This window comes from Pseudonaja textilis, chromosome 4 (genome assembly GCF_049901715.1).
Source record: "Pseudonaja textilis isolate UNSWEBS1 chromosome 4, rPseTex1.2, whole genome shotgun sequence".
Lineage (NCBI taxonomy): Eukaryota > Metazoa > Chordata > Lepidosauria > Squamata > Elapidae > Pseudonaja > Pseudonaja textilis.
The window spans coordinates 90,356,460-90,383,214 of record NC_141993.1 but is presented as its reverse complement, the minus strand read 5'-3'; the positions used below and the strand labels follow the sequence as shown (position 1 = coordinate 90,383,214).

At 45.8% G+C, this 26,755-nt stretch overlaps 1 protein-coding gene across 1 annotated transcript in view; it reads left to right on the top strand.

The window, feature by feature from the left end:
• The first annotated feature begins 270 nt into the window (after positions 1–270).
• Positions 271–26,755, top strand: part of PSMD1 (proteasome 26S subunit, non-ATPase 1) — a 134,727-nt gene continuing 108,242 nt past the window's right edge. Inside the window, exons 1-12 of the mRNA XM_087933694.1 lie at positions 271–404; positions 4,686–4,729; positions 6,095–6,168; positions 7,014–7,183; positions 8,298–8,503; positions 10,636–10,779; positions 12,688–12,914; positions 15,056–15,119; positions 17,435–17,563; positions 21,320–21,408; positions 23,716–23,794; positions 25,220–25,393. Coding sequence (XP_087789820.1) covers positions 389–404; positions 4,686–4,729; positions 6,095–6,168; positions 7,014–7,183; positions 8,298–8,503; positions 10,636–10,779; positions 12,688–12,914; positions 15,056–15,119; positions 17,435–17,563; positions 21,320–21,408; positions 23,716–23,794; positions 25,220–25,393 — 1,416 coding nt within the window. The 5' untranslated portion in view covers positions 271–388. The remainder of the gene's footprint in view (positions 405–4,685; positions 4,730–6,094; positions 6,169–7,013; positions 7,184–8,297; positions 8,504–10,635; positions 10,780–12,687; positions 12,915–15,055; positions 15,120–17,434; positions 17,564–21,319; positions 21,409–23,715; positions 23,795–25,219; positions 25,394–26,755) is intronic.

Sequence of the window (26,755 nt, the reverse complement as noted above, 5' to 3'; positions counted from 1 at the left end):
TCGACGTTTTTTTATCACCCTCGGCGTCGTCGTCTCGTAAACCACCCCTTCCCTTCCTCCTTCTTTAGTCGGCTTCGCTTTCTTCCCATCTTTTCCCTCCTGCCCAGCCCTCAAACGCCAGCAATTTTCGAAGCAGGCGTTTACGAAGGCCACCCCGCATTCCTTTTTTTTTTTCCTCCCCTGGTTGCTAAGAAACCGCGCCCTTGAGTGAAGGCCCGGTCGCCGTCGCGGGTTGCCAAGCGTCACTTCCGGCGTTGCTCCGGAAGCGGCGAATGCGCTTGGTCACGGACTTGGAAGCGGGTGCTGCTCGAAGAAGGCTCCGTGCTCTTTTCGCCTTTTCTCCGTTCCGGGAGCCCCGAGCCGGCCCGGACCGCCCCGCGACGGCGCCATGATCACCTCAGCCGGTAAGCGAGGCCGCGGTCGGCCCGGAGGGAAGGCCGGGATCGTTTCCGCTGAGTCAGGCATGGCCCGAAGAGAGGCTTTTATTCTGGGGCAGCCGCCGCCGTTGTTGCACGCCCCCCTCCACCCGGGCTCCTTGACCCCCGGCCCCCCCGGTCTCTACCTCGGGGGCCGCCTGTGGAGATTCTCAGCCGCCTGGGTGCTTTGCTCAAGAGGCGACTGGACTTGGGAAACTCGCAGGGTTTCTTTTGTTTTCTTTTTTGGCATCTGCCTGTCTGTCTATATCTAATTATATCATCTCTATGTCTGTCCGTGTCTATAGCTCTCATCTCTCTCGCTCAACTATCTATTAGCTATCTATCTAAATCTAATCTACCAGAATAGAGCTGGGAGGCACCTTGGAGGTCTTCTAGTCCAACCTCCAGCTCAGGCAGGAAACCCTACACCTGTCTCGTCTCTTCTTAAAAACTTCCAGTATTGAACATTGACAACATTCATCCATCTGTCATCTATATCTATTCATCCATCCATCCGTCCAACCATCCATCTATCCATCCACTATCATCTATATCTATCTATCCATCCATCATCTATATCCATCTATCATCTATATCTATTCATCCATCCGTCCAACCATCCATTTATCCATCCACTATCATCTATATCTATCCATCCATCCATCATCTATATCCATCTATCATCTATATCTATTCATCCATCCGTCCAACCATCCATCTATCCATCCACTATCTATCATCTATATCTATCTATCCATCCATCTATATCCATCTATCATCTATATCTATTCATCCATCCGTCCAACCATCCATCTATCCATCCACTATCTATCATCTATATCCATCCATCTATCCATCATCTATATCCATCTATCTGCCATCTATATCTATTCATCCATCCAACCATCCATCTATCCATCCACCATCTATCATCTATATCTATCTATCCATCCATCCATCCATCCATCTATATCCATCCATCTATCTATATTTATCCATCTGTCATCTGTATATTTCTCCATCCATCTATCAATGTATCTATCAATGTATCAATCTAATCTAATCTATCTACAGACACATACACATTCAACCTAGATTGTGAGGTTTCTCTGTGTCAGATATGTGGGTATATGTATAACAGTTATCCTTTGAGAGCTGAATGCAATGTAATTTCATTTTGATTAGTGTACATTTAAAGTGACAATAAAAACTCTATTCTGTTCTCTATATTCTGTTGTCTATTCTATTTTCTGTTCTATGTTCTATTTTCTATTCTGTTCTCTATTTTCTATTCTGTTCTCTGTTCTATTTCCTATTCTATTCTCTATTCTATCCTATCTCTATCCCTCGACTTACAACAGTTCATTTAGTGACTGTTCAAAGTTACAACGGCACTGAAATAAGTGACATGACCATTTTTCACAGTTGCAACCTTTGCAGCATTCCCCATGGTCACGTGATCAAAATTCGGACACTTGGCAACTGGTTCATATTTGTGATGGTGGCAGCGTCCCAGGGTCACGTGATCTCCTTTTGCGACCTTCTGACAAGCCAAATTCAATGAGGAAACCAGATTCACTTACCAGCTAGGTTACTCTTATCAATTGCAGTGATTCACTTAACCGTGGCAAGAAATGTCAAAATGGGACAAAACTCACTTAATAAATTCTCACTTAACAACATAAATGTTGGGCTCAATTGTGGTCATAAGTCTACCTCTATTCTCTTTTCTATTTCTTTATTCTATTCTGTTCCATTTTATTTTATTTATTCTGTTCTATTCTCTATTTCTCTTTTATTCATTTTTCTTTGAAGGCGTTTCACTTCTCATCCAAGAAGCTTCTTCAGCTCGGACTGGATGGTGGGGAATGGAAGTATTTATACTTCTTGCAGACGGCTGGTTATTTGCATCCTTTTAGAGAGTCCCTGAAGCTACTTGGTTCGTCCTCAGGGTCACCTGAGTGGTGCAAAGGGGTGTGGAGCCTTCTTGGAACTGCTGAAAGGACTGTGTTGTGGAGCTATGCATTCCGCAGGACGTTTCTCCCCTCTGTCTCTTCACTGTTGAACATAGGTGCAGGCTCTGGGGATGAGTCTGTGTTGTCCAAGAAGGCTCCATGTCCCATTTTCCCCTTTAAGGTGACCCTAAGGACATAGAAAAACCTCCAAGAGGCCTCAACAACCCATTAAAACAGGGGTGGGCAAACTTTTTGGCTGGGGGGGACCTCATTGACTTTTAAAATTTGACAGACGGGCCGCCACCTGGTGTCGAAATGCCTGTCATTACAAGTCAAAATCAAACGAATGCAATCATTCAATCATTCACATCAAACCTTAATTCTGTACCAATCTTCGGCGGGCCGGATTAAAAAGACCAACGGGCCGGATGTGGCCCGCGGGCCGTAGTTTGCCCACCCCTGCACTAAAAGGATGCAAATGACTTAACTGTCTTTCAAGGAATACAAATCCTTCCATTCCCCACCATCCGGTCAGAACGGATGGAGCTTCTTGGATGAGAAGCGAAACGATTTCAAAGAAAAAAGCAGAAAGTCCAGTTGCCTCTTGAAAAAGCACCTTTGGGTCGCCTGGCTAGTGTTGAGCATTTGGGCTTTACAGACCCACAAGAACACTGTGTGTGTGTGTGTGTGTCACATAGTTTCTCTTGGTTCTTGAATGAGATCAAGCTTTGAGACTCAAGAGTGTGGAGAGGGAGACTGATTTCACGTGATGTGCGTTACACACCAAGCCAGGTGGTGACCTTTCCTCGATCTGGTTACATGATGGGCTGAATACTTCATCAGGTTTGGGGAGTTGTTCCCGTTAATTTGAGGGTCCTGGGTGCTGTCTGGGATTAGCGGTTTACATGCAGACGTTTCATTACCCAACTAGGTGACATCATCAGGCCTCGAAGGGAGATGGGTTTACAGAGAGGAGGAGGGCGAAGAGGAGAAGAAAGAAGGCGATAGAGAAAGGAGAAAGAGGAGGAGGACTGTGGGATTCTTGGTGCTCTCGGAGTTTGGTCGTTTTCGTGCAGATGTTTTATTACCCAACTAAGTAATATCATCAGGGCTCGAAGGGAGTGGGGTTTCTGGAGAAGGGGGAGGGGAAGGAATATGGGATCCTTGGTGCTCTCTGAGCTTGGCGGTTTTCTTGCAGACATTTCATGACCCAACTAGGTAACATCATCAGTGTTAGAAGGGAGTAGGGTTTGACCTCTCGTTATACAGATGTGGCTTACTCTTTCAGTGTTGGTGGGAGTCTTTTTAGTAGTTTCTCGATTAGGCTATTTGGCTATTCGTGTGAGTTGGGTGTTCCTTGATTGGTGCTGCTTGATTGTTGGTATTAATTCTGGCGTTAATCTCTGCTTGTTGTTGGTTGCTGGTAATAGAGGCCTGTTGGTCTTTTTATTTCCTTGTTAGCCTTTGTTCGTCTGTTTTGAATGGTGTGAAGATGTTGCTTATCTCTAGATCCCTGTTCATGGCTAATTTGTTTGCCACCCGATTTGGTTGTGAACAGACGCATTCGCGACCCAAGGTTCCTATGTACGTGTGTGTATACATATGTGTGTGTGTGTGTGTGTGTATATGAATGACAATATATTTATAAATCTGCCATATATCAAAAAAACCCAGAACCACAGCTTTTTACCACTGTGCTTCCTGGAAAGCATAAACGGTGCTTCGTAGCATTATTTTCCACAAGGAGAAGCAGCTTACACAGTTAATCACAAATAATGTGCCTGTAAACAGGGCACGAAATGAGTGGATCAGAATTAATAGAACCTGAAATTAACTCTCTTCTGATATCATTTTCTGTTTTGGAGACATTTGTTTACCTTTTATCTGAGACTCAACCACTTGCTGCAATTTGCTTTCAAGTAAACATGTTTTTGTTGTTGTCTAGGTCTTGTTCATTTTAGCTTAGCCGGTGTTAGAATGTTGTTATTATGTTCTGAGTCAACCTTGATTTTTTCCCCCCCTTGGTGAATTTTTTTTTTAGAAGTGGATTCCCATTGCATTCTTCCTAGGGCTGAGTAGGACAGGCTGGCCGAAACCTCTCAGTCTAGGGCAGGACTATAACCCAAGATCTCTCAGTGCTATTAAAAAATTGCTCTAATTGTAAATACCAAAAACAAAGTTCCGATATCTCAGGTTGTAAATGCATTTGCAAATCATACCTATTCCCTTTACTGTAGCAATTCTGAAAATAACCCTTTTTATTTTGAAGTATAAATTCTATGTGATGTTTAATATACCGGGTTTTTTTTTGCAGCTGGAATAATTTCCCTTCTGGATGAGGAAGAGCCAGAACTCAAGGTGAGTGTGGAGGCTGTCTGTCTTGACTTCAGAATAAAAGTATTCCGGGATCTGAATGCTGACAAAACAATATTTTTAAAATGATCGTTTCGAGTGTTATATTTTTACCGACTCAAGAGCTTGAAACTGCTATCTTCAAGACTGTGTACAGGTAGTCCTCGGGTGTACGACCACCAAACTTGGAGGCCCAAATTTTAGTTGCCAAAAGGGAGAAATTTGTTAAGGTAGTTTAGTCCCATTTTACGACTTTTCTCCCCCACAGTTGTTAAGTGAATCACTGCAGTTGTTAAAACTACTAGCACGGTCATTAAGTGAATCTGACCTCCTCATTGATTTGGCTTGTCAGAAGGTCATAAAAAGGGGATCGATCCCATGAGCCCGGGACATGGCAACCGTCATAAATACGAGACAGTTTCCAAGTGTCTTCATTTTGATCACAAGACTGTGGGGGGATTGCGATGACCTGGAGTCTATCAAAAATATAACTAAAACCAAAATGTAAATAAAGGTCCTTTAATGCCTTCAACTTGGCTTCACTGTTTAATTGTTCACAGTGGAAGATTAAACTATTTTCAAAATAGAATTCCAAACGAAAGAAATACAGTTCAAATTCAAAGAGCAGATAACGAAGCGAAAACCAAAAGCAAACCGCGCTGAAGAAAGTTCCACGATAGACCAGAATAAATAATTACAAACTTCAGGGAGATAACCAGGTACAATCTGTTGGAAGAACGCCAACCAAGATAAACCTCCTTTAGGAATAAAACACTAATTTGTCTCCAGCGTTTGTTAGCACGCAGGTCCAAACTCTTATGCAGATCTCACACCTGCCACCCATGAAGGGGATCATGGCCCTCTCCTCCTGAATAGACCACGTTTTTCCCCTGATCCTCTCCTCCCTGCATGCCCTAGGATGGAGAGGGGATGGGCCTGGGTCCTCCTCTGACTGCTCAGCCGGCCTCTGCCCTTCCCCAGCCTCCTCCACCACCTCCGGAGCCACCCTTCCACTCTCTGTCGGCTGTTCCTCCTCTCCCTCGGAGTCAGTCTCCACCAGGGGCAGGACAGGGATCCTGCAATGGTCGTAAGTGTGAAAAACGACCATAACTCACTTTTTTCAGGGCCGTTGCAGCTTCAAACAGTTACTAAACAAACTGTTGTAAGCCGAGGTATTACCTGGATTATTAAGAAATTTGAGAGGGGTTATTTTGTCCACCCTCTTTGGAAAGCACCAGGCTGCCTGTAACGAAATGCAGTTCATGCCACGGTGGGTCTTGCTCTTTTGCCCTTCCAGCTACTTGCTAGACAGGTGTGTTGGTTGAAGTCTAAATGAAAGTCTAAATGCAGTGGTTTTCGTTCTTTTCACAGGAATTTGCTCTCCACAAGCTGAACGCAGTTGTCAATGATTTCTGGGCTGAGATCTCTGAATCGGTGGATAAAATGTAAGAGGGAAGACCTCAAATTCATTTGAAAGCGTGAGCTAAAACAGGGGTCGCCAACCTTTTGGACCTCAGGGACCACGAAACTCATCATTTTAAATCCCACGGAACAGAGACCCTGGGAAAATCCCCCAAAAAAGTCTGCAGGAAAATTCCCTCACACCGTTTTCCTACCGATCAATCGTTCTTTATTTGGGATTGCAGGATATCGTCTCCAGCTCCCTTCTCAGAGGGAGAGAGACTTTTGGCTTCATGCAAGGAAAGCAGCAGCCAAAGTCTTTCTTTCTCTCCCCCAAACTCTGCCGGAAAAGAGTCTTTGCCGCGCAGCCTCTTGGAGCAGGAGGCCTTGCAGGGTCCCAAAGACTCATTTCTGGCAGAGTTTGGGGGAGAGAAAGAAAGACTTTGGCTGCTTTCCTTGTGTGCAGCCAAAAGCAGAAGAAAGAAGCCGAAAGAAGGAGCCTGGTGGCCAGGCCAGGCGTGTGGGGCAAGTCTCCCCCTCCGCCCTTTCCCCCGCCGCCTTGTGTTGTTCGCAATGCAAGTGACACAAACCTTGTGTTCCCGCGGGCCATGGGGGTGGCGCAGCCTTGTGTTCCTAACACAGCCTGGGTTAATTACTTTGGGGGTGACATTTCTCTGAGGACCACCAAAATTTTCCCGTGGTCCCCGGCCCACTGGTTGGCGACCACTGAGCTAAAATATATCTTGTCACTTATCTGAGGTCACTTTTTTGAGCTGCTAATTTCAGCACTAAAGAAAAATGCTTACATTCACCATGGGGCTGCAGCGAACCAACCATTTCTTCTTTCGTCCTCTTCCTCTCTTTCCCCCCCCCACTCTCCCCCCCACAGTGAAATTCTGTATGAAGATGTTGGGTTTCGTAGTCGGGAATTTGCCGCCTTGGTGGCTTCCAAAGTGTTCTATCACTTAGGGGCTTTCGAAGAATCCCTGAATTATGCCCTGGGAGCTGGCAACCTTTTCAACGTCAATGACAATTCCGAATATGTAGAAACCATTATCGGTAAGTTTGTGCACTGGAAAACTGGAAAATGCTTGTCCCGGTTTTCCAAATTCAATGGCCTGTGCAAAAATTTCACAAAGTTCCGTGGTGGGTAGAATGAGGACCCAGATTGTTGGGGGTAAGTGGCTGACTCTGTAAACCGCTTAGAGAGGGCTGTAAAAGCACTGGGGAGTGGTGTATAAGTCTAAGTGCTCTTCCTTCCTTCCTTCCTTCCTTCCTTCCTTCCTTCCTTCCTTCCATCCATCCATCCATCCATCCATCCATCCATGGTGGCATTGTGGTTAGGATGTAGCTTTGGAAGCTTATTCTGTCCACAGCCAGGAGTTCAATCCTGACCAGCTCAAGGTTGACTCAGCCTTCTGTCCTTCCCAGGTCGGTAAAATGAGGACCCAGATTGTTGGGGGACAATATGCTGACTCTGCAAGCCACATAGAGAGGGCTGGAAAGCACTGTGAAGGGGTATATATGTCTAAGTGCTATTGCTATTGCTATCCCCCATCCTGAGGTCTATCATAACTTCATATAGTTGTTAAGCAGCCTGTCATAAGTTAAGGACTATCTGCACAGGGTTTTTTTTTGCTCAGATGTCTTTCTTTTCTTTTCTTTCTTTCTTTCTTTCTTTCTTTCTTTCTTTCTTTCTTTCTTTCTTTCTTTCTTTCTTTCTTTCTTTCTTTCTTTCTTTCCTTCCCTTCGCTTCCCTTCCCTCCCCCTCCTCCTTCCTTCCTTCCTTCCTTCCTTCCTTCCTTCCTTCCTTCCTTCCTTCTGCTTTGGAAAATAGCTTGACCCCCTTCCTCCTCCTCTCTGGGGCAGCCCCTCAAATATTGGAAGGCTGCTCTCCTGTCTCCCCTGGTCCTTCTCTTGCCTAGACTAGCCAGGCCCAGTTCCTGCAACCGTCCGTCGTATGTTTGAGCCTCCAGTCCCCCAATCCTCCTGGTTGCTCTTCTCTGCCCTTTTTCTAGAGTCTCAACATCTTTTTTTTTATTGTGTGGTGACCAAAACTGGATGCAGGACTCTAGGTGTGTCCTTACTGCTGTAGATTAACAGGCATGTTTTGTCCTTTACAACGGAGTCTATCGCTATTAGAAAAGCTTACCGGATACATTGCTTTCCTCAGCAAAATGCATCGATCACTACACCAAGCAGTGTGTGGAAAACGCAGACTTGGCGGAAGGGGCCCAGAAAGCCGTGGACCCCCGCTTGGAAGGGATCGTGAACAAGATGTTCCAGCGCTGCTTAGACGATCACAAGTACAAGCAGGCCATCGGCATTGCCTTGGAGACCCGCCGGCTGGACATTTTTGAGAAAACCATTTTGGAATCGGTAGGTGAAGGCGGGACGTTGGGAAGAGTCGTTGGGTAGGATACGCGTATCGTTTTGAGCGCATTGCGTTCTTCGTTTATGCAAATTGTATAGCCACCTGTGGTGACCCGGGGAGCAGCACATACGTGATAACTTCCCAAACGTAAATAAATTTCCTTTGATGCCTCCAACTTGGCCCCACTGTTCAGTTGTTCTCAGCTGGAGATTAAACTCTTTCCAAAATAGTCTCCAAAAGAAAGAATTACAATCCAAATTCAAAAACAGATAACGGAGAAATATATAAATAAATAAAAAAACCCGCACTGCAGGAATTTCCACGACAGACCAGGATAATTAATTACAAACTTCAAGAAGATAACAAGGCACAGTCCATTGGAAGAACGCCAACCAAGATAAACCTCCGCCAGAAATAAAACACACTTTGCTTCTAGCAACGCTGTGTTTTAAACGCCCCTCCTTTATACTATTCCCCCCAGCTGCAGCCAATGAGGGGGATCATGGCCGCGTCCTCCCCCGTAAGCCACGTTGTTCCCTTCTCCATTCCTCCCTGCGTGCCCTAGGATGAAGAAGGGATGGGGCTGAGTCTTCCTCTGCCCTTCCACAGCCTCCTCCACAACCTACCGAGCCACACTTCCACTCCCTCTCGGCTGTTCTTCCTCCCCCTCGGAGTCAGTCTTCAACAGGGGCATGACACCACCTGTGTCAACTCATAAAAATATTTCTATGGTCTTTTTAGAGTTGCCAACAGAAAGTGGGGAGTGGGTAGAGAGAAGCGCAGCAGCTTGCAAACCAAAACTGCATTCCATAAATGTTTTCAAAGAGAGTAACTAGGTGACCGAAGTTTCTGCCACGCAAAATTCTTAACTGGAGAACATGATTGATGACTCTGGGCTATGGATGCATCCCGTTGGAGAATATGAATTAGGATATACCCAGGGGGTGGGGGAAAACTAGGGTCAAGGGTGACAAGGGATGATGTGCCTCAGAGTCGGCTACACCCAGGCAGTGCTGGACATGTTAACTCTCAATAAATCCTTTTTTAAGTTTTGGAAATTTGGTTGGAGACTCATGATTTAACTGGTGTGGGGGTGACTGCCAGAATCCTGACAGCCTGTGTCTCTGGACAGCAGACAGAAGGAAAAATAAACAGTGTTATTACCAGTCCAAAACAGTCTATGGAGACTCTCGGTCATCCAGGTCACGGTTGCCCCCATGGTGCTTTTTCAAAAGGCAATTGGACTTTCTGGTTTTTCTTTGAAGACATTTCACTTCTCATCCAAGAAGCTTGACTGGATGGGGAGGAATGGAAGGATTTATACTCCCTGAAGACAGCTGGTCATTTGCATTCTTTTTAGAGGGTGGTTGAGGCCACTTGGAGTTTTATTCCTGTCCTCAGGGTCATCTTGAGTAGTTGCAACCGGGCGTGGAGCCTTCTTGGAGCTGCTGAAAGGACAGTTGTAGAGTGGGGATAGATGATGATGTATCCCTCCCCCTCTCTTGAGAGAAGGCGGTCAATTTTAACATAGATGTCCTTTTTGACCCCTCTTTCAAACCTCCAAGTGGCCTCAACGACTCTCTAAGAAGGCAAACGACCAGCTGTCTGCAAGGAATACCAGCTGATTTTCGGCCTCCCAGAGGCTCGAGGGAAGCCTCTGCAGCCTTTGAAAGCCGAAAAACTGTCCCGTTTCTGGAAATACCAGACGTGACGAAACAGGCCCATTTTTCGGCCTCCAAAGGCTGCAGAGGCTTCCCTCGAGCCTCTGGGAGGCCCAAAAAGACCTCAAATGGCCCGAAAATCAGCTGGGAGGCACGCACATGCGCAGTGCAGGTAAGTTTGACTGGGGCTCGCGCGGCCGCACAAATGGCTCCGTGCGCCACCTGTGCCACCGGTTCGCCCTCACGGATCTAATTGCTACATTGGTAATTTTGCCGTAGGATTTATTACTTGACGCCATTTTGGAGTGTTTTTCTTGATTGATCTTCTTGACTCATTTCATCTTTTCTCATGTTTCTCCAGGACGAAAGATAAAAGTTCAAAGAAAAGAGATTGGTCAAATGTTGCTTTAAACGTATTAACCATCGGAGACAAATAATGTGACTTTTATTTTTATTTTTTTTTTTGGTTTTGACAGAACGATGTTCCAGGCATGCTGGCCTACAGCTTGAAGCTTTGCATGTCCTTGATGCAAAATAAGCAGTTCCGCAATCAAGTTTTGAGAGTTTTGGTGAAAATTTACATGAACTTGGAGAAGCCTGATTTCATCAACGTGTGCCAGGTGGGTTGTGTAGATGCTTGTGCAGAGATGAGGGGTGGGTGAGCTAGAGCAGTGGTTGCCAACCAGTGGGCTGGGGGGACCACTGGTGGTCCGTGAGAAAATTTTGGGGGTCTGCAGAGAAATGTCCCCCCCCCCCCAAAGCAATTAATCCAGGCTGTGCGGGAACACAAGCCTTGCGTCATTTGTATTGCGAACAACACAAGGTAGTGAGGGGAGGGGGGAAGGGGAGGGAAGGAACTCACCCCACGCGCCTGGCCTGGACACCGGGTTGCTTCTTTCCGCTTCTTTCTTCTTCTGCTTTTGGCTGCATGCAGGGAAAGCAGCAGAAGTCTTTCTTCTCTTCCCCAAACTCCGCCAGACATGAGTCTTTGGGACCCTGCAAGGCCTCCTGCCCCAAGAGGCTACGCCGGCAAAGACTCATTTCTGGCGGAGTTTGGAGGAGAGAAAGAAAGACTTCTGCGGCTTCTGCTGCTTTCCTTGCATGAAGCCAAAAGTCTCTCTCTTCTCTCTCTCTTCTCTCTCTCTCTCTCTCTCTCCCCCCTCAAGAACAGAGCTGGAGACGGCATCCTAGGATCCCAAATAAAGAATGATCAATCAATAGGAAAATGGGGTGGGGGATTTTCCTGCAGACTTTTGGGGGGGATTTTCCCAGGGTTTCTGATCCACAAGATTTAAAATGATTGAGTTTGGTGGTCCCTGAGGTCCAAAAAGGTTGGCAACCCCTGAGCTAGAGGTTGCTCAGATAATGTCATTGGGCATATCGGTAGGGCTCGACATATGACCGCAGTTGAGCCCAAAATGTCCACTGGTAAGAAAAACCGTTGTTAGATGAGTTTTGCCCCCATTTTATTTCCTGGCCACGTTTATTAAGTGAATTGCTGCAGTTGTTAAATGAGGAACCTGGTTATTAAGTGAGTCTGGCTTCTCCTTTGACTTTGCTTGTCAAAAGGTTGCAAAAGGGGATCCAAAAGGACATTGCAACTGTCATAAATACGAGTTAGTTGCCAAGGGTCTGGATTTTAGTCACGTGACCACAGAGGAGTTACGAGAACGACCGTCAGCGTGAAAAAAAAAAAAGTCATTGTTCGCTTTTTTCAGCGCCATTGTAACTTCAAACAGTCGCTAAATGGTTGTAAGTGGAGGGCTACCTGTAATAATACAGCAAAAACCTACTTGGGATATTTATATTCTCAATATTCTCAGCTTCTCAAAGGTTAGATTGAGGGCTATGTTTTAGTACTGGGCACAGCCATCATTTAAAGGCCCTGAATTTAGGCCTAGTGGATATAGGTGGGTCCTTGCCTCTTAATTCCTGCCCATGGCCCAAATGATAGCAAGACAGATGGATATAGATGAGAGGAGGGAAAGAGAGAGGAAGGGAGGGAGTGGGGGAGAGAGAGAAAGAGAGAATATGAGAATATGGATGGTTGTAGACAGAGATAGGGATGCGGTGACTCAGTGGCTAAGACGCTGAGCTTGTCAATCAGAAAGGTCAGCAATTAGGCGGTTCGAATCCCTAGCGCCGCGTAAAGGAGTGAGCTCCCGTTGCTTGTCCCAGCTTCTGCCAACCTAGCAGTTCGAAAGCACGTAAAAAAATGCAAGTAGAAAAATAGGAACCACCCTCAATGGAACTTCCATCTGCTATCCATGTTTCTCCAAAAATAAGGCCCAGTGATTCATTCTCTCTCTCTCTCTCTCTCTCTCTCTCTCTCTCTCTCTCTCTCTCTCTCACACACACACACACACACACACACACACACGACTAGCACCGATGTGCGAGGGGAACCTTTACCTTTATCTAGACAGAGATAGATACATAGACAGACAGACACAGATAGTCTTTGACTTACAACAGTTCACTTAATGACTGTTCAAAGTTACAACCCCCTCCCTGCCTCCCTCCTGCAGTGTCTCATTTTCTTGGACGACCCACAAGCCGTGAGCGACATCCTGGAGAAACTAGTGAAGGAGGACAACCTTCTCATGGCTTACCAGATCTGTTTCGACTTGTACGAGAGCGCCAGCCAGCAGTTCCTCTCCTCGGTCATCCAGAACCTCCGCAGCGTTGGCACCCCCATTGCTTCCGTGCCCGGATCTACCAACACGGGGACGGTGCCCGGGTCCGAAAAAGAAGGGTGAGACATACATGCTTACTATACCTGTCGAGTCCTTCCCTTTCAGGAATGAGCGATATTGTGCAAAGGATAGGATCACCGATTTAATTGCCGCTGTGGAAGATGCAAATTGACTCGTTACGGGTAGTTCTCGACTTAAGATTGAGCCCAAAATTGATGTTGCTAAGTGAGACATGGGTTAAGGGAGTTTTGCCCCATTTTACAACTTGCCTGGCCACATTTTTTAAAATTTATTTTTAAATTTTAATTGTGAGAATACACACACAGTACATCCAACTTAGCCTTGTTATGTACATTTTACTTCATTTATAATCTCCTTATTTAATATATTAATTACTAATTAATCATAACTACTAATATTTTGACTTTGTCTTCTGCTATATAACCATTGATAAAATTTATTTCGTGTTTTATAATATTTAGATGCCTTTGTCTTTTATTTCTAAAGTTAACCTATCTGATTTGGATATGCCATGCTTTTTCTTATTATTTTTGTTTCTGGAGGTATTATTTCATTTTTCCAATATTGTGCATATATGATTCTAGCCGCCGTCAATACACGTACTATTAGATACATTATTTTCTTCTTAAATTTTTCCGATATTATTCCTAGGAGAAAAAATTCCGGTTTAAATGGAATACATTCTCCCGCCATTTGTTCTATCCATGTTTGAATCAGTCTCCGATATTTTTTTTTGCAATATTTTATCACATTTTATTGTGGTAAAACGCACCTGATACATCCTGACACTCCCAACAATTTGGAGGTATATTTTTTTAAACATTTTAGAAAGCCTGGTTGGCGGAAGATGCCACCTGTAAAATATCTTATCAAGATTTTCTTTTAAAAGCCGTAGCCGATTTCTTAAGTGAATTAAGTGAATCGTTGCAGTTGTTAAATTAGTCACATGGTCGTTAAGTGAATCTGGTTTCCCCATGGATTTGCTTGTCAGAAGGTCACAAAAGGGGGAATCTCATGACCCCGGGACCCTCATAAATGTGAATCAGTTGACCAGCATCTGAATTTTGACCAAGTGACCATGGGGAGGCTGTAATGGTTGTAAGTGTGAAAAAGTGTCCTAAGTTAATTTTTCAGTGCCATGATAACTGCACGGCCCCTAAGTGAACTGTTGTAAGTGAAGGACTACCTATATTTCCTATAAATCAACTAACTGGTCTTGTTTCCTGGCCTTTTTTTTTTCTCTCATGTGCTACTTTGGTGGCCAAGGTTATGACAATCAGCAAAATCTCTTGGTTTAATATTTCACAATTGGGGAGCACATGGGTGGTGGTTGTTTTTTTAGGTCATCCTCAACGGTGTCGATATAAATTGCCTGTAGTAATAGAATAACATAGTTGGAAGGGGCCCGGGTGATCTTCTAGTCCAGCCCCCTACTCAAGCCAAGTAGGTAGAAAAACGGAATGGCTTGTGTTTTGGCCTACCAGTGGCCAGAAGGAGCTGGCGGAAGACTCGGACAGTGAGGAGGTTGGGGAGGAACCTGGGCCAGTCCGGGAGTCTGGGGAAGGCTCTGACAGATGCTCTGCGTCAAAGGCAGAGATGGGGCCAGGGCGATCCGACAGTTATCAGCTGCCTCTGGAGTTGGACATCAGCGGGGAAGAAGAACAGCTGGAGCCTGTTCCCAGTGTGCACATGCACAGAGCTGCTAGAAGAAAGGAACAGCTAAGGAACAAGGATTGACTCGGTAGTAAAAGCACAGGTGGACGGTGAATCGCCCCTCCCAGAGGGAATAAAAAGGAGTGTGGGGTTTTGTAGGAGACAATTGGTTCATTTAATTAATGTGAAGATTTGTTCGTGAGTCTCAAAGATTCCTTGCCAAGTATTTCCTTGTACAGCAGTGTGCTTGGAAGCTATCGGCCTGGCAACTCTACAAGCCTGATAAGGGCTGTGCTTGTAAATTCTCCCTCAAAAGACTCTTTGCTGGGACTTTGCTGGAGGTGAATGAGAGGAATTCACATTAGCCTAATCAGAAGGAGTTTTGTCGGGACGATTTTGTGAAGCTTAGGTCAGAACAGCTTGTTCCTTCAAGGTAAAAGATTTGGGCCTCTATTCTTTTCATCCCCTAGGACGTTTTGGAGAACAGCGACAGTGTGAACGAGAATTTTTTGTTTTTGTTTTTCAGAGAGATGATGGAGACAGAAGAGAAGAAAGGCAGCCCGGTTGCTTCTGTGAAGTCAGCTCAGACGGTAAGTGTCATTACACAAAATCTACTGACGTTTGTAGAAGATGCAACAGTGATCGGTCTCATTCGAGACAACAATGAATCTGCATACAGACAGGAGGTTGTACAACTTGCCTCGTGGTGTAACCGGAACAATCTGGAACTGAACACGTTCAAAACTGTAGAAATGGTGGTAGAGTTTAGGAGAAACCCTCCCATCGTACCACCTCTTACAATACTAGACAACACAGTATCAACAGTAGAAATCTTCCGATTTCTAGTTTCTACTATATCACATGACCTAAAATGGACACCTAACATCAAACACATCATCAAAAAAGCACCACAAAGAATGTTCTTTCCATGCCAACACAGGAAGCTCAAACTGCCCAAGGAGCTGCTGATACAGACAGGGGGGTTGGACTAGATGACCTATAAGGTCCCTTCCAACTCTGTTAATCTGAATCTGTAAGTTCTACAGAGGAATGATGGAATCTGTCCTCTGCACCTCTATAACTGTCTGGTTTGGTTCTGTGACCCAACAGGACAGACACGGACTCCAGAGAGTAATTAGGACTGCAGAAAAGACAATGGCTACCGACCTGCCTTCCATGGGGGACCTGGATCCTGCACGAGTCAAAAAGAGGGCTGGGAAAATATCTACGGACCTGTCACATCTTGGACATTGTTTCAACTCCTTCCCTCAAAACGACGCTATAGAGCGCTGCACACCAGAACAACTAGACACAAGGACAGTTTTTTCCCTGAACACCATCACTCTGCTAAACAAATAATCCCCTCAACCCTGTCCAGCTATTTACTAAGTCTGCACTACTATTACTATTAATCTTCTCATCACTCCTTATCGCCCATTCCCTCCCACTTGTGATTGTAGGACTGTAACTAACAAGAAATTATTTGTTTAGCAGAGTGATGGCGTTTGGGGAAAAAACTGTCCTTGTGTCTAGTTGTTCTGGTGTGCAGTGCTCTATAGCGTCGTTTTGAGGGAAGGAGTTGAAACAGTTTATGTCCAGGATGTGAGGGGTCTGTAGATATTTTCACAGCTCTCTTTGTGACTCATGAGGATATACAGGTCCTCCATGGAAGGCAGGTCAGTAGCCATTGTTTTTTCTTCAGTTTTTCTTCTTTAATCTCAAATTCTTTCAATTGCTTTGCTCACCCAGTAAGCTCAGGCTCCTTTACTCAGGGAATGCCATCTTCAGGAGCCTCTTTGAGCTTATTCTTCCCCCATCTTGCCCCACACCTGAGTTTCAGAAAGGCCATCAAAATGTGCCCTTTTCAGGAAGCCTTTGGGATAGAGGTGCCTTGAGGTGTGGACTCATCGGTGCTCTCTGAGCTTGGGGGCTTTCGTGCAGACGTTTCATCACCAAACCAGGTAACATTATCAGTGCTGGAAGGGAAGGGGGTTTGCAGAAAGGAGGAGGATGAAGACGGCAAGGTTCTCGGTGCTCTCAGAGCTTGGTGCTTTCCTTGCAGACATTTCATGACCCACTCCACAAATACCACTCCCTTTCAGCACTGATGATGTTGCCTAGTTGGGTAATGAAACTTCTGCAAGAAAACAACCAAGCTCAAGAGAGAATCAAGTCCTTCTCCTCCTTCCTCCACCACTTCCTCCTCCTCCTCCTCCTCCTCCTCCTCTCTGCAAACCCCTCTCCCTTCTTTCACTGATGATGTTATCTAGTTTGGTAGTGAAACGTTTGCAAGGAAACAACCAAGCTCAGAGAGAACCAAGGATCTCACAGTCCTCCTCCTCCTCCTCCTCCTCCTCTTCCTCCTCCTCCTCCTCCTCCTCCTCCTCCTCCTCCTCCTCCTCCCCCTGTTCCTCCTCCTCCTCCTCCTCTCTGCAAACCCCTCTCCCTTCTTTCACTGATGATGTTATCTAGTTTGGTAGTGAAACATTTGCAAGAAAACAACCAAGCTCAGAGAGAACCAAGGACCTCACAGTCCTCCTCCTCCTCCTCCTCCTCCTCTCTGCAAACCCCTCTCCCTTTCACTGATGATGTTATCTAGTTTGGTAGTGAAACATTTGCAAGAAAACCATCAAGCTCAGAGAGAGCCAGTGACCCCACAGTTCAGCCCTGAGCTAAAATTCTCTTCTGCCATTGTCTTGAAGTGTTTCCTCTTGAGGTATGGTAGTCTGTTTTTTATTTAACTTCCTTAATTGTTCCTGGAATGGTTTTTTGAGTTGGTTGTTAACCTTATTGTATAGAACAGGATATGAAAGCCACTCTGAGTCAATGAATACTGGAGTGACAGTTAAGCCCAGTGAATAAATGAGATAAATAACGATACTTGTTTGTCCCTTCCCACGTGCAGAGTCCAGGAACGAAAGACCAGATTCCCAAAATGATCAAGATTTTAAGTGGGGAAATGGCCATTGAATTGCACCTCCAGTTTTTAATACGAAACAACAATACGGACCTCATGATTCTAAAAAACACAAAGGTAAGGCCTCTGTGTACGGGTGGGTGTATCTGTCCTCATTTTGTGGCGGGCCTGAAGGGTGAATAGCAACACACTTCGAAAGATTTGGAGAAAGGTTGGAGTTACGAGCCCTGATGATGTGACCTAGTTTGTGTGATGACCCAGGGCACGGCACAGACATAACACAACCAGCTGGCAGTTCAAACCATTCCTTTATTGCTCCCACTGTGCCCCCAAATGGCCCCACATTCACAGCAAGTCCTGGAGCGAAGCTCTCACATGCACCTTCAGACGCCTCTGGGTGCGAGTCGTCCAGTAAGCCAGGTTAACCAAAACAGCAACCAGGGCCAGCAGTCCAATAAGCCAGGTTAGCTAAACAGTAACCAGAGCAAGAAGTTCAGCAAAGCGGGCAACTGGCAAGCCCCACACTACAGAGTCTCAGCCGGTCCTTGAGTATGGAAGATTTGTCTTTAAATGAATCCAAACTCCAGCTCCTTTTTAGGACAATGATGGTTTATTCCATATATCAGCAAACAACAAATGCCCTAATCAGGCAGGAATGGCTAAAAGCCAAGCAAGGTTTGAGTTTGCTCTCTTTCCTTTTATTACCGTTATCATGAGACACACCGCACCACAGCCAGGCCTATACGCAGCTCTAGTTCTGGCCACGCCGAACCCATTATCCCTAAATGCTAGTAACCCTATAACATGTCTACATCCCTACCCTATTCCCACCCTCACTAACTGATCCCCATCTGGTGCCACCTTCACCATGTCTTAACTTGATGCTTAATTGCCACCTGTATGTGCCCCAACCCCCTCTAACAATACACACCACATCAATACATGAAAAAAGCCATTTCCAGCTCCGAAGTTGCTTCAGAATCCATCCTGCAACCCCGCAGTTGCTTTAGAATCCCTCCTGCAACCCCGCAGTTGCTTCAGAATCCATCCTGCACCCCGCAGTTGCTTCAGAATCCATCCTGCACCCCCGCAGTTGCCTTCAGAATCCATCCTGCAACCCCGCAGTTGCTTCAGAATCCATCCTTCAGCCCGCAGTTGCTTCAGAATCCATCCTGCAATCCCTGCAGTTGCTTTCAGAATCCTCCTGCACCCCCGCAGTTGCTTCAGAATCCATCCTGCAATCCCGCAGTTGCTTCAGAATCCATCTTGCAACCCTGCAGTTGCTTCAGAATCCTCCTGCACCCCGCAGTTGCTTCAGAATCCATCCTGCACCCCCGCAGTTGCTTCAGAATCCATCCTGCAACCCCGCAGTTGCTTCAGAATCCCTCCTGCACCCCCGCAGTTGCTTCAGAATCCCTCCTGCACCCCCGCAGTTGCTTCAGAATCCTCCTGCACCCCCGCGTTGCTTCAGAATCCATCCTGCACCCCCGCAGTTGCTTCAGAATCCATCCTGCACCCCGCAGTTGCTTCAGAATCCATCCTGCAACCCTGCAGTTGCTTCAGAATCCATCCTGCACCCCCGCAGTTGCTTCAGAATCCATCCTGCACCCCCGCAGTTGCTTCAGAATCCATCCTGCAACCCCGCAGTTGCTTCAGAATCCATCCTTCACCCCCGCAGTTGCTTCAGAATCCATCCTGCAGCTGACAGCTCTGCTGAGTCATTCTAAAGCAACCTTCAACACCATCGGCTAGCACACAAAGCAGCAATCCAGATCCGGCATCCGCAGAGCTAAGGTGATATTCTCCACTGCCAGCTGACTTTCTGTGAAGTGTGACGGTCTCCTTAGCTAACGTGGAACCCCACACAGAGTACAGCAATCTCCAGGCTTTGGCAAGTGCATAGGAGGCTCCACAGATTCAGTGTTGGTTCCCAACAAATGCCCCTCCCACCGGCACCTCCTTACATCTCAGTCCCCAGGTGTGCCTTGTGAAGGGGGCGGGGCACGGGCAGGGGGGTAGGCCTTGCTCTTCTCTTGCGCTCTCCCTGCAGGCCTTACTAAGTCGGAAAAACTTTGCCTGGACTGACTGCCCTTCCCCAGTTTCCTCCGAGGCCAAAGGAGCCGCCCTCTCAATCTCTGTCGGCTCTTGTTCCATCTCATTGCTCCCCTCAGATTCTGATGGGGCCATGACAGTTTGGTAATGAAACGTCTTCAAGAAAACCACCAAACTCAGAGAGCACCACAGCCGTCCTCCTCCTCCCTGCAAATCCCACTCCCTCTTAGCACTGATGGTGTTACCTAGTTGGGTAATGAAATGTCTGCAAGAAAACCACCAAGTTCAGAGAATAGCAGGGACCCCACGGTCCTCCTCCTCTTCCTTTCTGCAAACCTTTCCTCCTCCTAGCACTGATGATGTTACCTAGTTGGGTAATGAAATGTCTGCAAGAAAACCACCAAGTTCAGAGAGCACCACAGCCGTCCTCCTCCTCCCTGCAAATCCCACTCCCTCCAAGCACTGATGATGTTACCTAGTTGGGTAATGAAATGTCTGCAAGAAAAGCACTAAGCTCAGAGAATAGCAGGGACCCCACAGTCATCTTCCTCCTCCCCCTTCCTCCCCGCTACAAACCCCACTCCCTTCTAGCACTGATGATGTCCCCTAGTTGGGTAATGAAACACCTGTAAGAAAACCACCAAGATCAGACAGCACCAAGCGGAAAATTCTTTTCTTTCCCTACTTTTCATCTTCCCAGTGGTACATTTCAAATGTCGATCGCAACGTCTTCTTTTTTAAATTGTGAAAATTCAAAGGAAACCTGACAGCAGTACTTAAGATTTATCCCTAGGTACGTTGGTAGTTCGTGTCATCCACAGCCAAATCCTCTGGCCTGCATGGGACAAGTTGAATGGTGGCAAAATTCTTGCTTTGGAGAAAAGTTTTAAGATTCCCCTGGAAGGAAGAGTTCAAATTGAGTTGGGCCACCCAACATCATTGGTTTTTGGTTTTTTGTTTTGTCTCCAGGGTCTAGATTTCTCCAGGAAACCCCAGAGAATATTTTGGGCTGATGTTCTTCACACACACACACACACACACACCACGTTAAGTTGAACATTTTCTCGCAGTTTTGTTTCACCTGAGAATTGGAGGCATTCCGAAGAAACGAAGACCCAAACTTCACACGTACCTGAAATAGTTATTTGTATCTCGGTCTTTTGCGATGAAGATAACACTTGGTTTTATTCTGAAATCAATCTGATTCAAATCCTTACAGTGTTTATCCTTAGAAATAGGCGTTCACCATTTCGCTTAGTCTTATTTGCAGGTGGCTGAGGTTGCAGGTTAATTCCTGAATTGTCCATTCCATCCAACATGAAATGTGGGGTTACTTTGTGCGGCTTGATCAGTATTACTCAAACCTTGGCAGCTTTAAGATGCGTGGACTTCAATTCCCAGAATTCCCCAGCCAATATGGCTGGCTGGGGAATTCTGGGAGTTAGAAGTCCACGCGTCTTAAAGCTGCCAAGGTTGAACAGTACTGAACTTGACGCTCAATATGTCCAAATTCATCCATATTTTTTTTCCTTAGAAGAATCATTCCCTAGATTTTTTTTAATTGAATTGTCCCAGCAAAACATTTTTAGCTTAAAATACGATGCTGCTGTAAAGTAATTGTAACTGCCTATTTTTAGTCGAATTACGGGGAATATTAACACCCCAAATTTAGTTTTCAGAAAGGAAGGGTGTCTCCGAAATTCCCACGATTTTCTATTTTTGAATTCCTTCGTTTAGCTTTTCAAGAATCCAGAGAGGCCCAATCCTGCTCTGTTGCGTCCTTTGTGTTGTTATGACCTTCTGTTCTCCTCTTTTCTCCAGGATGCGGTGCGGAATTCTGTGTGTCACACCGCCACCGTTATCGCCAATTCCTTCATGCACTGTGGAACAACCAGTGACCAGTTCCTTAGGTAATGGCACGTAGCGGGGCAGGAAAAGGTGTGTTGGACCGATGCGGGCAATAGGCCGGCAGAGAAGGGAGTGTACACTTCGCATGTGAACCAGGAAGAGACTCGCTGGGAACTTCTGGATGGTGCATGGGTCAGGTCTGCCTGTGTACGGCAAGGGTTTTCAAACGTGGCAAGTTTAAGACTGGTGGACTTCCAACTCCCAGAATTCCTGAGCTAACATGACTGGAGGAGGAGGAATTCTGGGAGTTGGAAGTCCACAGGTCTTTAAAGCTGTCAAGTTTGAAGACCCCCACCCTATACCATTTGAGACAAATAGTCATCCAATCTCTTCTCAAAAACCTCCAGTGATGAAGCACCCACAACTTCTGACAGCAAGCTGTTCCACTGGTCAGTTGTCCTCACTGTTAGGAAGTTGATGATCCAAACTCTGCCAAGGATCTTGGAGTACTCATCTCTAATGATCTAAGTGCTAGAGCCCACTGTAACTACAAAGCCAAAAAGGCGTTAAGAGTTGTTAACCTAATCCTACGTAGCTTTTTCTCGGGTAATATTACACTACTAACTAGAGCATACAAAACATTTGCTAGACCAATGCTTGAATACAGCTCATCAGTCTAGAACCCACATTACGTATCTGATATTAGCACAGTTGAGAAAGTCCAGAAATATTTCACAAGAAGAGTTCTCCTCTACTCGTTGCAGAATACCTTATGCCACCAGACTTGAAATTCTAGACCTAGAAAACCTAGAACTACGCCGCCTTTGGTCCAATCTAAGTATAGTACATAAAATCATACATTGCAGTGTCCTACCTGTCAATGAATACTTCAGCTTCAACCATAACAACACAAGAGCACACAGTAGATACAAACTCAAGGTTAACCGCACCAAAACTTGATGGCAGGAAATACGACTTCAGCAACAGAGTGGTCAATGTCTGGAATGCTCTACCTGACTCTGTGGTTTCTTCCCCAAACCCCCAAAACTTTAACCTTAGACTGTCTACTATTGACCTCACCCCTTTCCTAAGAGGTCTGCAGGGGGCGTGCATAAGCGCACCAACGTGCCTACCGTCCCTGTCCTATGGTTTCTTTTATATATTTTTTATTTTTCTTACATGTGTCCATGTATTCATAACTATGTTTTTACTTATACCTATTATCTTGTAAGCAATTGACAAACCAAATAAATAAATAAAGTTTCTCCTTAATTCCAGGTTGCTTCTCTCCTTGATTAATTTCCACCCCTTGTTTCTTGTCCCGCCCTCTGGTGCTTTGGAGAATAGGTTGAAGCCTCCCCCGCTCTTCTTTGGGGCAGCCCCTCAAAAACTAGAATACTGTTATCATGTCATCTCTAGTCCTTCTTTTCTCTAGAGCAGGGGTCTCCAACCTTGGCCCCTTTAAGACTTGTGGACTTCAACTCCCAGAATTCCTCAGCCAGCTTTGTTGGCTGAGGAATTCTAGGAGTTGAAGTCCACAAGTCTTAAAGGGGTCAAGGTTGGAGACCCCTGCTCCAGACTAGCCATACCCAAATCCTGCAGCTGTTTTTATGTTTTTGTCTCCAGGCCTTTAATCATCATAAGTTCGGGGTTCCCCAAACTTGGCAACTTTAAGACTTGTGGACTTCAACTCCCAGAATTCCTGAGCTAACATGGCTGGAGGAAGAATTCTGGGAGTTGGAAGTCCACAAGTCTTAAAGCTGTCAAGTTTGAAAACCCCCTGACATAGATATGACCGATAGAAGATAGAATTCTTCATTGGCCAAGTGTGATTGGACACACAAGGAATTTGTCTTGATGCATGTAGACATAGATGATAGACAGTCATGCAGATAGATAGACATACACAGGTAGATGTTGATGGATAGATGTAGATCAGAGGTCTTCAAACTGGAAAGCTTTTAAGACTTGGGAACTTCAACTCCCAGAATTACTGAGCTAACATGAGGAGGAGGAGGAATTCTGGGAGTTGAAAGTCCACAAGTCTTAAAGGTGTCCAGTTTGAAGACCACTGGTATACAGTCATTGCTTTGTCACTCAACTGCTCCAAAACTCGTCAAATTCGGTATTCGACGGCGTTTTGAAGCAGAAATCTTGTTCTGGCGTTCGTGTTTCTCCCAGTAGTTGACATGCAAGGAAGAACTTGCTGCCTTGTGACTTTATTTTCATCTTTGAGTAGTTCAGAGCCAAAAAGTAAGTGAAGCCAAAAGTGAGAAGCTAAAGTCCCTTTGGCCTCAGTCACTAATATTTAAGCATTGCTTGCCTCTTCTAAAGAATCCAGATTTAATTTTCCATTTTCTTTTCCGCAGAGACAATTTGGAGTGGCTTGCAAGGGCTACTAACTGGGCCAAGTTTACTGCTACAGCCAGCCTTGGTGTCATCCATAAGGTAATAAAACTGAGTTTTTTGCTGCATTGGATTTTTTTTGGGGGGACGGGGGGGGACGACCACTGGATTTGGATTTTCCCCCCTCAGCTTCTCTCAACATCTGGTTGATCATGAATGATTGAAACCCTCTTATCTGATCTAGCTTCCAGATAAGGAGGGTGCAAGCGTTAAGCATACGGGAGAGCTTTCTCACACGCGATGAAGAGTACTGTACGCTTCGACTTCATTGCACGCGCCTTTCCTAATTTGAGAACTTGACATCCGTTTATAGCGGAAAGAAATTTTACAAGTCCACCTGTGACGAATGCGTTTCTATCTATGGGGATCCTGGAAGAATGGGGGAAAAATAAAGTTTTTAATGTGCCAGTTGTGATTGTTAGGAGAAAGCATACGGCTACAGGGAATAAGCCGTTGCAGATAGAGCTCCGTAATACAGCCAATTTTTAAGAATTGTTTCATAAAATCAAAACAAAGGAACAACCTTGGCAATCTTGGTAGAGCTTTTGTTCTGTCTTCTATCTAAGAAGTGCCTTTTGGGCCTACCTCCACCTGTCAGACACGGTAACTTTTAATACATCCCTTTTCCTCTCAGGAGTTCAGTTTAGTGAATAAAACAAAGTAACAAGCCTGAAAACAATGTACTGAAAATAAAAGGTGCTTTTTCAAGAGGCAACTGGGACTTTCAGGTTTTTCCTTGGAAGAGGTTTCTCTTCTCCTCCAAGAAGCTTCTTCCGCTCTGACTGGATATAGTGGAGAAGAGAAGGATTTACACTCCTTGCAGACAGTTGGTTGTTTGCATCCTTTTTAGAGGGTCATTGAGACACTTGGGAGGTTTATCTTTTAGCTATGCAATTTGGGATGGACATGCTTTAAATGGTGTGGGGGTAGGAAGTGATTTTTCAGAGGAAAAATGGCAGACTACAGGAACCCTCCACACCACTCAGGTGACCCCGAGGATACAGAGTAACCTCCAAGTGGCCTCAACAGCCCTCTCAAAGGATGCAAATGACCAGCTGTCTGCAAGGAGTCTCAATCCTTCCCTTCCCCACCATCCAGTCAGAGCTGAAGAAGCTTCTCGAAGTGGAAGCAAAAAGTCTTCAAGAGAAAAAAAAAAACCTCCTGAAAAAAAAAATCCCCTTTGGGACAACCATGACCCGGATGACTTGAGAATTTCTACAGACTTTTACTGAAAATAATGTTTTCAAGAACCTGTAGGTTATTTAATGGCTTAACGACTTCTTGGATTTGTAAAGCTCTTAACTCAAAACAAACAAAAATGCATTAAAAGCCACGTTCAGCAAAGTAGCCATTTATAGGGCAGGTGCCTGTCTAAAAAAAAAGATTAAAAAAAAAAACCACAAAAGCTTGAAAGAGAAAGAGATTGACTTTTCACCGTCCTTCTGTTCTGTTCTGGGGGATTCCTAGGGTCACGAGAAGGAAGCTCTTCAGCTGATGGCAACGTACTTGCCCAAAGACACGTCTCCGGGGTCTGCCTATCAGGAAGGAGGCGGCCTCTACGCCTTGGGGCTCATCCACGCCAACCATGGCGGCGACATCATCGACTACCTGCTGAACCAGCTCAAGAATGCCAGCAACGACGTACGTGCCACACCTCACGGCAGGTCAAATGGGCCCTTAGGCCAGGCAACGTTGCATTCTTTGGGCTGCTGAAATTTGGCTCAAAGCTCTGTCCCCTAGGCTGGAAATTAAAGGTGGAAAATTGACCTCTTAAATCACAAAAAAAAAAAAACATTCAGAAGATCTAATGAGGGGGTCCCTTAATACTCTCTGAGCTTGGTTGTTTTCTTGCAGACGGTTCATGACTGAACTAGGGAACATCATCAGCGCTAGAAGGATGTGTGTTTTGCACTCCTGTCATGCTCTACCAACACCGATGCTGTTTGGATCATGAAAACCAAGCTCAGGGAGCCCCCTAAGGCCCCATAGTTTTCCTTCTCAAACTTCACAAACTGTACTCACTTCTAGCACTGATGATGTTATCTAGTTGGGTCATGAAACGTCTGCAAGAAAATAACCAAGCCCAGAGAGCACCAAGGACCCCTCAATCCTCCCCCCCCCCCAAAGCCCACTTCCTTAAACCCCATTTCCTGCACCGGATGAGGAGAGCACATCTTTCTCCTTCTGTCCTGGCCACTTTTTACAGAGGCACCACTGAGAGCGTTTTAACAAACTGCATCCCTGTTTGGTTTGGTGGCCGCAGTGCCTCAGATAGAAAGTCCCTACAGAGAGCGGTGAGGACAACGGAGATTATAGGAAGTTCACTTCCCGTTATTCAGGATGCTGCTTATAAGCGCTATGTGCTTAGAGCCCAAAGCATTGTTAGAGACCCCACACCCAGCCACTTCATGGTCTGTTTCTGTTGCTCCCCTCTGGGAGGAGGTTCCAAAGTATTTCTAGCCGGACTACCCAATTCTGTAACACTGTAAGAGGTCGGTGAAATGAGGGCCCAGATTGTTGGGGGCAAGAGGCTGACTCTGTAAACCTCTTAGAGAGGGCTGGAAAGCACTGTGAAGTGGTATATTAGTGCCCTCCTTCCTTCCTTCCTTCCTTCCTTCCTTCCTTCCTTCCTTCCTTCCCTCCCTCCTTATCTCCTCCCTCCCTCTCATTCCCCTTTCCTCCCTCCCTTCCTTATCTTCTCTTCCTTCCTAACCTCTGTCCTCCCTCCTTCCTCTCCTTCCTTCCTTCCTTCCTTCCTTCCTTCCTTCCCTCCCCCTCCCTCCCTCTCATCTTCCCCTTCCCTCCCTCCCTTCCTTATCTCTCTCCCCTTCCTAACCTCCTTCCTTCCTTCCTCCTTCCCCTCTCCTTCCTTCCTTCCTTCCTTCCTTCCTTCCTTCCTCCCTCCCTCCCTCCCTCTCATTCCCTTCCCTCCCTCCCTCCCTCCCTCCCTCCCTCCCTTCCTTATCTCTCTCCCTTCCTAACCTCTGTCCTCCCTCCTTCCCT